General features: G+C 46.5%; 1 protein-coding gene across 1 annotated transcript; it reads right to left on the bottom strand.

The window, feature by feature from the left end:
* Window positions 1–5979: 5979 nt before the first annotated feature.
* On the bottom strand, window positions 5980–11135 carry LOC118216073 (transmembrane protein 100). Its single transcript, XM_035397091.1, has one exon. The coding sequence runs from the start codon at window positions 10747–10749 to the stop codon at window positions 10369–10371; it is 381 nt and encodes a 126-aa protein (XP_035252982.1). The 5' UTR covers window positions 10750–11135; the 3' UTR covers window positions 5980–10368.
* Window positions 11136–11461: the final 326 nt, after the last annotated feature.

The raw sequence follows: 11461 nt of genomic DNA, 5'->3' as shown, positions 1-11461 counted from the left end.
GTGACTGAAGAGGAGCAAAGTTCATTGTGGTTTGATTGAATCAATCTTAGTTAAGAACATTTAATGTGTGGCCAGCAGACCAATATTAAAGTGTGAAGTACTGCTGGAGTCAATTTAGTTGGTTGAACAGTTAATCACTATTAAATATTGATTGTATCAACCTTAGTTTAATCATTGACCACTACCCCTTCAACATTCTTTCAATACGCGTATGTAATGTAACACGACAGTCTTCAGGTTATAACAATCCTCAGTCTTATCCAGAGAGGGGCGGTGTGGGTGCAGGCCTTTGTTCCAACCAAGCAGTTACACACCTGATTCTACTAGTCAACCAAAAGACTCTTTGCAACGAAACTTGATTTGGAGAATTGGGTGTGTTACTGCTTGGAATTAAAAGCCTGCAACCACCCCGGCCCTTTCTGGATAATATTTCGGACCCCTGGGTTATAATATCTGATTATTTTTAATTATCCATCCATCCATCCCTCATTTAACTCGCTTATTCCTGGTTGTGGGGTGGGGGGGGGGGCTATCCCAGCATGCTCTGGACAAAAGTCTGGAGTACATTCTGGACAGGTCACCAGTCCATCGCAGGACACACACACAATTCACTCACACACTGATATCTAGAGGCCATTTGGCCTCTCCAGTTAACCTAACCAGTATGTCTTTGGATTTGAGCTCCAGACTTGCTTTCCTGTGAGGCAAAAGCGCTACACAACACACGACTGTACCGCCCACCATTCCCACTTATTTTCATCTTAATTATGTTACCACATTTTGCGAATTTTCAACAGGAAATTAATACGTGTTCAGATTCATTTCAGATGGTACTTGGAATTGGTTCATACAACAAATCTGTTGCTTCTCCTTTCCCCACCCAGCTGGTCTCCTGGGAAAGTAGCGGCCATATGCTGCGTTGTTAAAAAACTTGGGAGCTTTCGGCAATGTGGCAGCAATCTGGAAGGACAGGGTGCCACACTGACGGCTGAAGAGGCAAAATGGCAGCTTGTTCGGCCATGTGTGGAGGAGCTGCCGGGAGGAGCAGGAGACTGCTGACTGCAGGAGAAAGTGTGCCTCACTAATGAGTTGAGTTTACAGATGAGTTTATCAGCAGCACATCTGTATCAGAAGTGAGCTGAAACCCTTTCTAAAGCAAATGGAAGCATACTTTTTTAGATATTAACACAAAATTCATACATGAATTCAGTGATCATTTTTCAAAATAAAATTGATCCGAACATTGAAGTTAGATCCAGCCAGTTTCAAATAGCCCCAGGAAAGTGAAATGAAAGTTGTTGAGTTAACCCTTTGTTTAATGTGCATTGGCCCGAGTCCTTGATCGTATGCAAATTTGTTTCCAGATGCCAATCATCAACTATATTGCCACATGCACTATTTCTGTAGTGAAAGGAAGTAAATTCAAACATTTGCGTCGCAACCTTGTTCATTTATTTAAGAAAATATAAATGTAGGTTCGGGGTTAAAAAAAAATTAAGAACATCAGGCTCAAGCTTGACCAACCATCTTTGTTATGGTTTTGTGCACATGCACCCCCCAAACCCTCAACCCCAAACCCCCGCCCCCCCCCACCCCGCGCGTTTGTTTCACCCAGAGCTGCTTCATCAGAGGTTTGTCACCATTTGTCTGTGTCCTCATCATCAAGCGCTGTATCAGAATAAGAATTATGGGACAATTCTGAGAATTAGCAATCAGAGAACTTGACATTTAGACAGGATGCTTGTTAATTACCCCTCACAGTGCAAGATGCATGACTGAAGCAAAACATGACTGGTTTTGTTTAATTAGCCAATGAAGTTTCAGTCTATTGAAAAATGAAGATGACAACTAAGGAAATTGGAGAAAACATCTATTCTATTTGGATTGGGGAGCAAAACAATGGCTTACGTATGATGATTACTGAAGTCAGCTTGAGACGTTAAGAGACCCATTTATCCTGATTCCGTCACTTGTGCTACTGACTTACATGCTTTATGAGCCACAGGCTTATTGCAATTGTGCTATAATTTAATTTGTGGCCGAATTTTGTAAAGAGGACAGCTTGTGGAAACAGAGAACAAGAAAACGTGTGTGCACACAACTAAATCCTCTGCATTAGGCAGGGGTTTTAAAAATTGCATTCAAATGTGTTTATATTACATTACTTGATTTTAGACCATAGCTGCACGGAGTGCTATTCCCCAGTTCCCAGTCAAACATGCGAAGTGAACCCTGATTACGTGCTAATATTCCCTGCCTACCAACAGAATGTTTGTCACTACATCATACATGCACACGGACTACCATTTGCCTCAACACATACTCCAAACACACCTGTTCTACTCAGGAAAATGAAGAAATGTTCTTCACACATTCAGAATTACACACACACACACACACACCCAAACAAGTTCAATTCCAGAAACACCTGTGGAATGGTGTTTACACGCAGTAAGTCAGACCAAAGCAAAATACATGAAAGAGAATCTACTACATGCATGCATACATGCATGCATAAATACAAACATCACTGTATGTAATCATTTCCAGGCCTTCCTCCATTGCCATAGTATTTAAAATGAAGGGATTAAATTACTTATGCCTACCAAACACATTTCCCTTCATATCTATTGATACTTAATCAAATAGTAATTTACCGGGATGTGTGGAGTGATTCAGGACATCTGCTTTTATGCTGTATCTGTTTGCTCTGATTAACTGTTCAGTACAGGCAAATTACATGAACATCTCTATATTCCTGCGGTACGCTTCGAATTGCACTCAGCCATGATCATTTGCCTAGGCAACGTTAAAAAAAATTATTTTTTTTAACTCAAACGCATGTACAAAGGACGAACTGAGACAAAAATATACTGTATTTGCAGTGGTTGCCATGTAACCACAGATTTCTGGGCAAGGGCGTAATTTCTAGGGGGGAACAGGGATGGTAACCCCTTCCATAGTCGTAACTCCATTCTATTTTATTATTTAAAATTAATAGAAATATCATCCGTTACGAATTATCAGAAAAGATCTCTGTTTTCTCATTTTAACCCCAATAGTGAAGAAACCAACAATACGCGGGTCTTCATTTCCCCTATATTCTGAAACTTGGTTGCGCCCATGCGAGCTCCGTTCGTGAAGGCAGTAGTGAAGTTTTAATTGTAGCGGTCATCGTTGTTGGAGAAGGAAGGGGAGGAGTTAAAATGTGTTCGAATGTATTCAATTCATCTTTTCATGTGTTGCCGTAATAAATGCAATCTAGCTATGAAGAGAACAAGTGTCACTGTAGATGTTTTAATGTGTGTAAATGTAGACGATTGATTATTTTTGTTCGTTAGCTTGTTATGTCATGTAGCCCTGTTAGCAGGTTGTTACAGGCTAAAATTACTAGTCCATAACAGCACTGCAATGTAGTGCTACGCAAGACTAGGCCTACATTATAGTGCTTTTATGGACTAATAATTCAAAGTATGTGAGATGCAGTACACAGTAAATATCCCTTGTTGAATCAACTCTAAAAGTGTTACCTGAACTCTGGCAGATAACATTTGGTCCCACTCTGTCTCTATCTGTTAGAGTTCAATTATCATAACACTGGACATTTTACTGTGCATATCTAAATATAAACTGCATTTTGCAAAAGTAAGCAGTTTCCTTTGGTGTTTTTCCCCTTTATACTTTATTCTGCACACCCTGAATACAGTTTCATTCTTGTAGGGGTCAAAATGCACTTTCAGTAATGAGAAGTTGAGGGCCATGGTTGGAGCTAATGTTAACTTAAGATCAAAGATAATATACTGGGCTCTGAACTTAGTTCTCTATTTTTGTTTTACCAACAATAAGTAATGTAGATTTTAATGGTCTTTTTAGACTGTGGATATATAGCCGTGGTTTAGATCTGGGTTTTTTTTAATTCACTAGAAAGACCCATTTAATATCTCTCTTGCAAAAAATTAAATAATGATCTCCAATGTTCAACCCACAGCTACGCCCTTTCTGGGCCACGGTAATTGGGTTTACTCCCAGAAAATTAGATTTATGTGCAATTCTGAGTCTTCTTTTCACGGACTTGTTTTCAGCACGGGTAGTTAACCGAGATATAAAATGTAATTTAAATGGGAGAAGGCAGCGTTTGTCACAGGTAAGATGAAAGGGTCTGATTGAGAAATTAGGCTACTACACTGAAAACCGGAGTGGTTTTTGAGCACAGGGAATTCTGTACTAGGCTACTCAACAGTTGTTTTTCTTTCGTTTCTTTCATTTAAGACGCCCGCAGAGGTCTTAACTGTTATTTTTGCGCTAAATGTGCCACATTTAATCATTTTAATCGATCTTATATTATTTACTTATTTAAGTTTTTCAAAGGCGTTACACGGAAAATGAAAAGGCAGCATTATCACGATCGCTATTATCTTCCTTCCATACCCGGAGATGCTGTCAGTGCTTACAGAGAACCGGACTCCCGCGGAGCCCTTCAGATAAGTCACGCTGCCCGGCGCTTTTTTGCTCAGCATGCAGGCTAATCACAGACAGAGACAGAACAGCGTAAAGAAAAAAGTAACTAAATAATTGGCCCCTTTCCATGTTTTTATCTTGGCGCACTTCGCTGGGCAATGATTATGGTAATCAACAATAACCAGTGAGACCGGTTGGTACAGATGGTCAGTCTCTTTACTCCTTGGCAGTATCTGGCCATTCTGTTGATTATCATACATTATGGCGAAGGGTTCGTACAAACCCTCAAGCGCTTCACGACAGAAAACACAGCGATATAGGGTCAGTACCCTTGGTTCTTATTTCCAGATCCGTAGGTAAAAATGCTCTGGCAAAATTCTGGCAATCTGAATTTTATGTGTTCGCCAGCTGACGACTCTCCCTAATTTCGCTTTGCGTTTTGCAGAAGAAAAAAAAACAGGAAATTGGAAAAGTGGGAAAAGCCAAGCCCCGAAACCCCTATAAGCACGAGGTACTGGGGAATCTATTTGAGTAAATAATCATAGTGGTTGGGTAGGTCAGCGCCTGAGGTTTTAACTAGCTGGTAAACGGACAGTCGAAACAAATAATAATATGGTGATGTGCCGTACGGAAGAGCAAGGTGATACAGCTCGGCCACCAGGTTGCGTAATGGGCTTGTACACATTGTTATCATTCACAGTGTCTGTGTTTCATTTTTAAAGTATTTTCTCATTACACTGTCTTGCCAGAAGTGACGCTTTTGGTTGCACCCATGTGTGACTGGTATTGAGAGTACATATTCCAAAGGATGGAATAAAAACAAAATGACTGAATCCGCGAGCTGATTCGAATGCACTCATTTTAGGCGTATAACAGATGCTCATATCTAGAGTACCTTACATAGCTTTCTTTCTTTAATGCAATCATTTCAACACATGGATATTTACTGAATCATTTCAGGTTAAGTACCTTGCTAAAAGGTACAATGGCAGTGTCTCACCTGGGATATAAAACCTGCAACATTAATCTTTACCAGTTCAGGTTCTTAACTATTTTGATTTATTGTAAAGTTAAAGACTGCAGATTAACACATTAACTAGGCAGACATGTTACAGAATTAGATTTACGTTTAAAAACGAAGTGCAAAAATGGGGAAATAATAAATGATATGCAGTTGTTCTGTTGCGTGCCGCAAGTTCTTTTTTCTATGCCCTTGCACATCTTTGTCATTCTCTCTATTGCTCCCCCCCCCCCCCCCATCTCCCCATCTCCCCATCTCCCCATCTCTATTACGCTGGTAGTATTTTTAGCATGGTCCATAGGGACCGAGGCATACGCTGTGAGGGATTCTTTGTTATGTGAAAAAAAGTGTGTGGGAGACACAACGATGACGTCATTGTGAATTTGTTATTGTGCACGTGCGATGAGGTAGAATTTCAAATTTGTAATATTTTTGTATACCTGACATTTCACATAATTACTGTACAATGGTGTACAACAATGACAAATGCGAAACACCAGTTTTTTTCACAGAACATTTTTGTGTTTAATACAGCTTTTTCTAAAATAGATCAAATATGCATATAAATATGTATAAATACAGTTTTATATACACTGCAGAGTAAATCACAGACAAAACGCACACACATTCATTACCTGGCTAAAGGCAAAAACAAATCGTATCCATGTAAGCAATGAGTGCCCCTCCCCCATCAATGGACTGCAACCTTTCACCAGGAGGTAGTTTTCCCATTTTTCCTTTGACTTGAGGAGATTGTGTGGCTATGTGTGTATGTGTGCGTGCGTGTGTGTGTGTGTGTGTGTGTGTGTGTGTGTGTGTGCGTGCGTGCGCATCCGTGGTCCACAGTGGCTGTGAAAATTATACATTCCAGGCACACAAGCAGTCTCTCTCTGGTCTGTTTCTCTCAATGAATCTGTAGGATTGTGTGTGTGTGCGTGCGCACGTACGTGTGTGTGCGTGTGTTTACTCTCTTGTTCCCTCTCTCTCTCTCTCCCTTTCGCTCCCTCTCTTCCTATTTTTATCAATGCAGACAGAATGAATATACTCTGGGTAGAGATGGTGGCAGTTTCCCTGTCCGCCTTCACAAACACAAGGGGCAGGCACAGAACAGATACGGCACCCCTAAATAACTCATGCTAGCCACTTTTATTCTTTTTTCATATATTCTTTTAGTTTCTTTTTCCTGAATCCAAACGAACATGCTTGGGGCTGATTGAAAGGCAAAGCGTAAAAATAAAAATTTAAAAATTCCCCGTATCCTGTATATCTCAACAGCCCAGTGACCATTTCCCCCTTCTGGCAATATTTCATTCAGCAGGCACAGGGAGGGACCTACAGTAAACCAAAAGAGAGAGAGAGAGAGAGAAGAAGAAGAAAGGAAAAAAACAGACAGAAAAAGCAGCCTTTTGAAAATGGATGCGAAACTATGTCTGTGCTGATAACCGAAAAACAGTTGCCACTGTGAGCATGGACCTGTGTAGACCTGTGGCCCTGTGGCGCTGTGTTGTACAGGCCCATACTTATTATACTACTTGTTTTGAACGAGGGCAATGCGCAATAATCAGCCTTCTAGAATGTTGAGAATTCAGGGTTTTTTGTGGGGTTTTTTTTTTCTTCCAATATCTGCCCTCACCCCTAAAACCCGAAACCGCCACACAACCACACACTGTCACCTCCTCTCCTCCTCATTCTGTGAGCCCACCCACCCCCAAAACACCAGGCCTTTGTTCACAAAAACCAACACAATATTTGTTCAATTGCAGTTGCATTGGACTGAAGAGGAGGGGCACTCAATATGCCTCATGAAAAGATCAGCTGTTATAAAAATCATTAGTAAACACAATACCCTCCCCAGTTTCTCGGTCTTTATCTCTCCCTCCCTCTGTCTCTCTTTCTCTCTGTTTCTCTCATCCTCACCCTCTCTCTCCTTCCAGGAATAATTAGGCAAGGCGGTGTTCTGTGTTACTTTAAGCCAATCCAGTGCATGACCTCCGTCTGCATTCTTTTGTGAGGGCAGAGCGAGGGTTGGTGTTTTTTGAGAGCCATGCCCCAAGCATTTTCAAACCTTGGCAGCATTTGAAAAGCATTTAGCTACATAGATATATTTTTGTCCAATCAAATAGGGATTTCTCCCCTCCATCAAATAAGAAAAAGTAATTTGCTGTATTTGTCTGGCTAATTATATGCTCGGAGTCATGCCGACCAGCCATCGTTAACTCTGGAGGTCAGAGCTGTGTCGGATGACAGGGTGTATCCAGCAAAATACACATACAAACACATACACAAAATTAAACTTTGTAAACACAGCATGTATGTGGTGGCATTATATGTTTGCCTACTATATGTAGAAGGCAAATGGGTGTCAGCCTCTGTTTTGATAGTTTTTTTTTTTAAAACACCCCAAAAAATAAACAAGGCACATCGACACAGAGTTCTGAATTCTGTCAGCGTGTCACTTCTTGCGTCTTGCCCATCGGTTGTTGGTGTTCTTTTGGCTAAAAGGGTAATGAGCACCTTCCTTATGTTGGGGGGGGCGAAGAGGAGGGGACTAAAACCTAGAGCTGTGCGGTTACGCATGTTCTCCCCCCCCGCTCTCCTGCGAACTCCGGAGCGGGCTGTGTAAAGGTACGTGCACAGGAAGGCGCGTGCAGTGAGTCAGGCACTCTCTCAGAGGCTGTGGCGCGGGGGAGATGGCAAGGTGGGGTGCGCAGTGTGAAGGTGGTCAGTGTGGATAAATCGCCACTGTCCTCAGAGCTCCCCCCCCTGAGTGGCTGCTTTGAAAGCTGACCCTCTGGCCGATAAGCCACACCCCCGCGATTAGACAGGTTAGTCCGGCACCTCTCGCACAAGGCCACGTGAGTTTATCTTCGATCTAACGCCACCCGTCAATTCCTTTCCTTTTCTGCTTTGTGGTTTTTAGAGTCTGCGGTTGCTAGGCACAAAAAACGAGCCCGAATATGTTTTTAATCACATAACGCACCTCGCCGGCCGACTGCCTCAAACAAGATTCACTAAATGAAGAGAGCAGGTGCTGGACATTTTGGAAAAGGAAGGTCTGGTGCCGTCAACGCTTTGCTCCGGAACACTGCTGGGGTGTTACCTATAATTTTTTCCCCAAAGCCGTCTGACTACAAAAGTAAGGTTCCCTCACCCACTGCCTTCCACTAGCTTGCTGTTGATTATTCTTGTACACAGGCTATACTGCTGAGCCATGTCAATGAAAGGGATTCCACATACGGGGCACATGTAAAACAGGCTCATCAGCGCTTACATACACACACACATACACACACGTACACATACACACACACGCACGCACACACACACACACACACACACACACAAATACACTCACACACACTCACAAACGCTCCGAGATGAGCTGGATGTACCTCCCCACAGCTCCCACCCAACCCCCCGGCCGAGATGCAGAGCCCACACAGCAGCAGAGAATGAGCAATGAAACGGTAAAACTGACAGGATAACAAACCTTAGTACTTCCACAACACGCCCCCCCCCCCCTCCCCCACCTCACCCCCTCAACACAGCTCGCTCCCACAGCTCCAGCGGCTAGCGAACGAGTCGATGTCCTCAAATGTCCGCCTCACGGTCGCTAAAATCCAGCGGGGTCCTCCCTGTGAGTGCCGCTTCCGCCCTGAGGGGTGCAGAACGCGAGCCCGTCACCTTCCCCCCCCCCCCCCCCCCCCCCCCCCCCGGGCCGCAGAGGGAAGAGGGCCTGCCAGGCGAAGTCAGAGGGGCGCGTGGAGGGCGTGCGGTCGCTCCCGGGACGGGGTGCTGATGCTCAGGCCGCAGAGTAGTGTCCCTCCAGGGCAGGATGGGGTGGGGAGGGGGGGTAGAGCCGGGGCTGAAAGTCCCGCGTCACTCGGAAAAACACCTCTCCCTCGTATCCCGGCACGAACTCGCTCCCCGGGGATTAAAATTCCTCCTCCTCTCCTCCCCTCCAAGAAATCTCTGCTCCTCGGAATATCAGGTTGGCCTGGGAAGGGGTGTGCGCGTGCACACGCTCACACACACACACACACACACACACACTCGCACTCGCACGCGGCAGACCCGTGCTGGCATCCCGCTGGCTGCTCGTGTCAGTGGAATGCTTGGCGTCCGAGTCACCGTGGCGATGACAGCGGTCCGATCCAGTCCAGGCTTGGAGACCCGGATCTCCAGCGTGTCCCGACTCTCCCGCTCATTTTCCGCCCCTCTCAAAAAACACCCCCCACCTCTAAAGCCTTAAGCTCCTCCTCCAAGCAGACCTGGGGGGGGGGTGGGTGGGTGGTAAACATGACACACCGGCAATGAGGGTGGTGGGGGTTGCAAGCGCTGGGACAGGGAGGGAGGGAGGTCCGGGTGTCTGGTCCAGGTTTTGGGTTACAGTCGCTGGCCCCCTTCCCCAAATTCACCGTCGGACGTCAGCAGCAGGAATGCAAAGACTGACAGCAGAAATAACACCACGGGCAGCCTCGTCACAAAGTGTGTGTGTGTGTGTGTATGATGGTCTCCTTGACAGCGTGGAGTGAGAGTTTTTATGTGTGTTTTCACAGTTCCTGGAGGCTCTTTTTGACACCAGACACCTGTTTGAAGGTACCGGACTGTGCGCGGGTCTGGTGGAAGCTTCTTCCAGACCGTGTGTTCTGTCCACGTGTCCCCTGGTTAGGCATCAGACCTCCAGGCTGCCTGCCTCCCTCGCTCCTTCCTTCCTTCTCTCCCTCCCTCCTTGTGCCTTGTGGTCCATCGGCTGAAAACTTTACAGGGGCGCCTCCCCCGAAAGGAAGCGCTGACGTTTCAGCTGAGGAACCCCCTCACCCCCCTCTCCTCCCCACGGCCTCCACGCGCACGCCCCCACTCCTCGGGGTGGGGGGGGGGATGGGGGCTCAGACGGCACACTGCTCCGGACCCGGCAGGGGGACCCCCTCCTTCCGTTTCCTCCTCTTCTCCCTGTGGACCGTCCAGCAGGCGGCCGCCATCAGCACCAGGGCCAGGCCCACCCCCAGCAGCACCACCGACACCGCCTTGGTCAGCGGCAGGTTGTTGAAGGTGAAGGCCACCCCGGTCCCGGCCGCGCCGATCACCAGGGAGATGAGCCCGAAGGGGAAGATGCAGCGGGACCAGGACTTCTCCATGCCCCCCGTGGCCTGGGACAGGCGCTCCAGGGAGGCCAGCGCCTCGGGCCCTTTGGGCGCGGGGTCCTGCAGCGGCCCGGTCCGCTCGCCCGGCTGTGACTGGCAGGTCAGGGAGCCGGCGGTGCAGCCCATCCTAAAACAGGGGGGCCTCGGGGGTGTCCCGCGAAAAGGGGCTGGCGAAAGCGCTGGAATGCGGATCTGGCCTGCAGCGAAAGTGAGCAAAACCTCCACCCCTTTCCCCTTCCAAAAAAAAATAAACAGAGAGGAAATCTACATCAGCACTAAAAGACAGAGAGAGGCAGCGTGGTGAATCAGGAGGTTCTGAGAAGGAATCCACTCACATCTCTCTGTCTCTTTCTCTGCCTCCCTCTCTCCCTCTCTCCCTCTCTCTCTCTCACTCTCTCTCTCTCTTTCACACGCTGTCTCTGTTGCGCTGGACTGTTCTCTGCTTCAGTGCTGTAGCACCATACTCTCTGCTGCTCTGCTGTTCTGCCAGGGCTGGTCAGGGGAGATAAACGTAGCCAAGGGCAGGGGTGGAGACAAGGGGAGGCGGGTGGGCGGGCTCAGCACACGCCATTGGCTGCCGCCTAAACGTGACGTCAAGCACCATAGGGGGACATTGGGGGAGGGGCGAGGGGGGGGGGGGGAGGGAGAGAGGGAGAGTTGAGAGGAGGCAGGAGGGGGGGGGGAGGTGGATGTAGGAATGAGAGTTAACTGTTCCATCGCTGTCTCCCCAGTTCTGTTCTCTCTCTCTCTCTCTCTCTTTCTCTCTCTCTCTCTCTCAATCTTTTTGTGCATTGCTGCTCATTGACCAAGAAACGTAGTAGAAAGGCACGCCGACTCC

The sequence above is a fragment of the Anguilla anguilla genome, chromosome 17 (genome assembly GCF_013347855.1).
Source record: "Anguilla anguilla isolate fAngAng1 chromosome 17, fAngAng1.pri, whole genome shotgun sequence".
NCBI lineage: Eukaryota > Metazoa > Chordata > Actinopteri > Anguilliformes > Anguillidae > Anguilla > Anguilla anguilla.
Note: the sequence above shows the minus strand (reverse complement) of the source record. Positions and strands in the feature narration are given on the sequence as shown.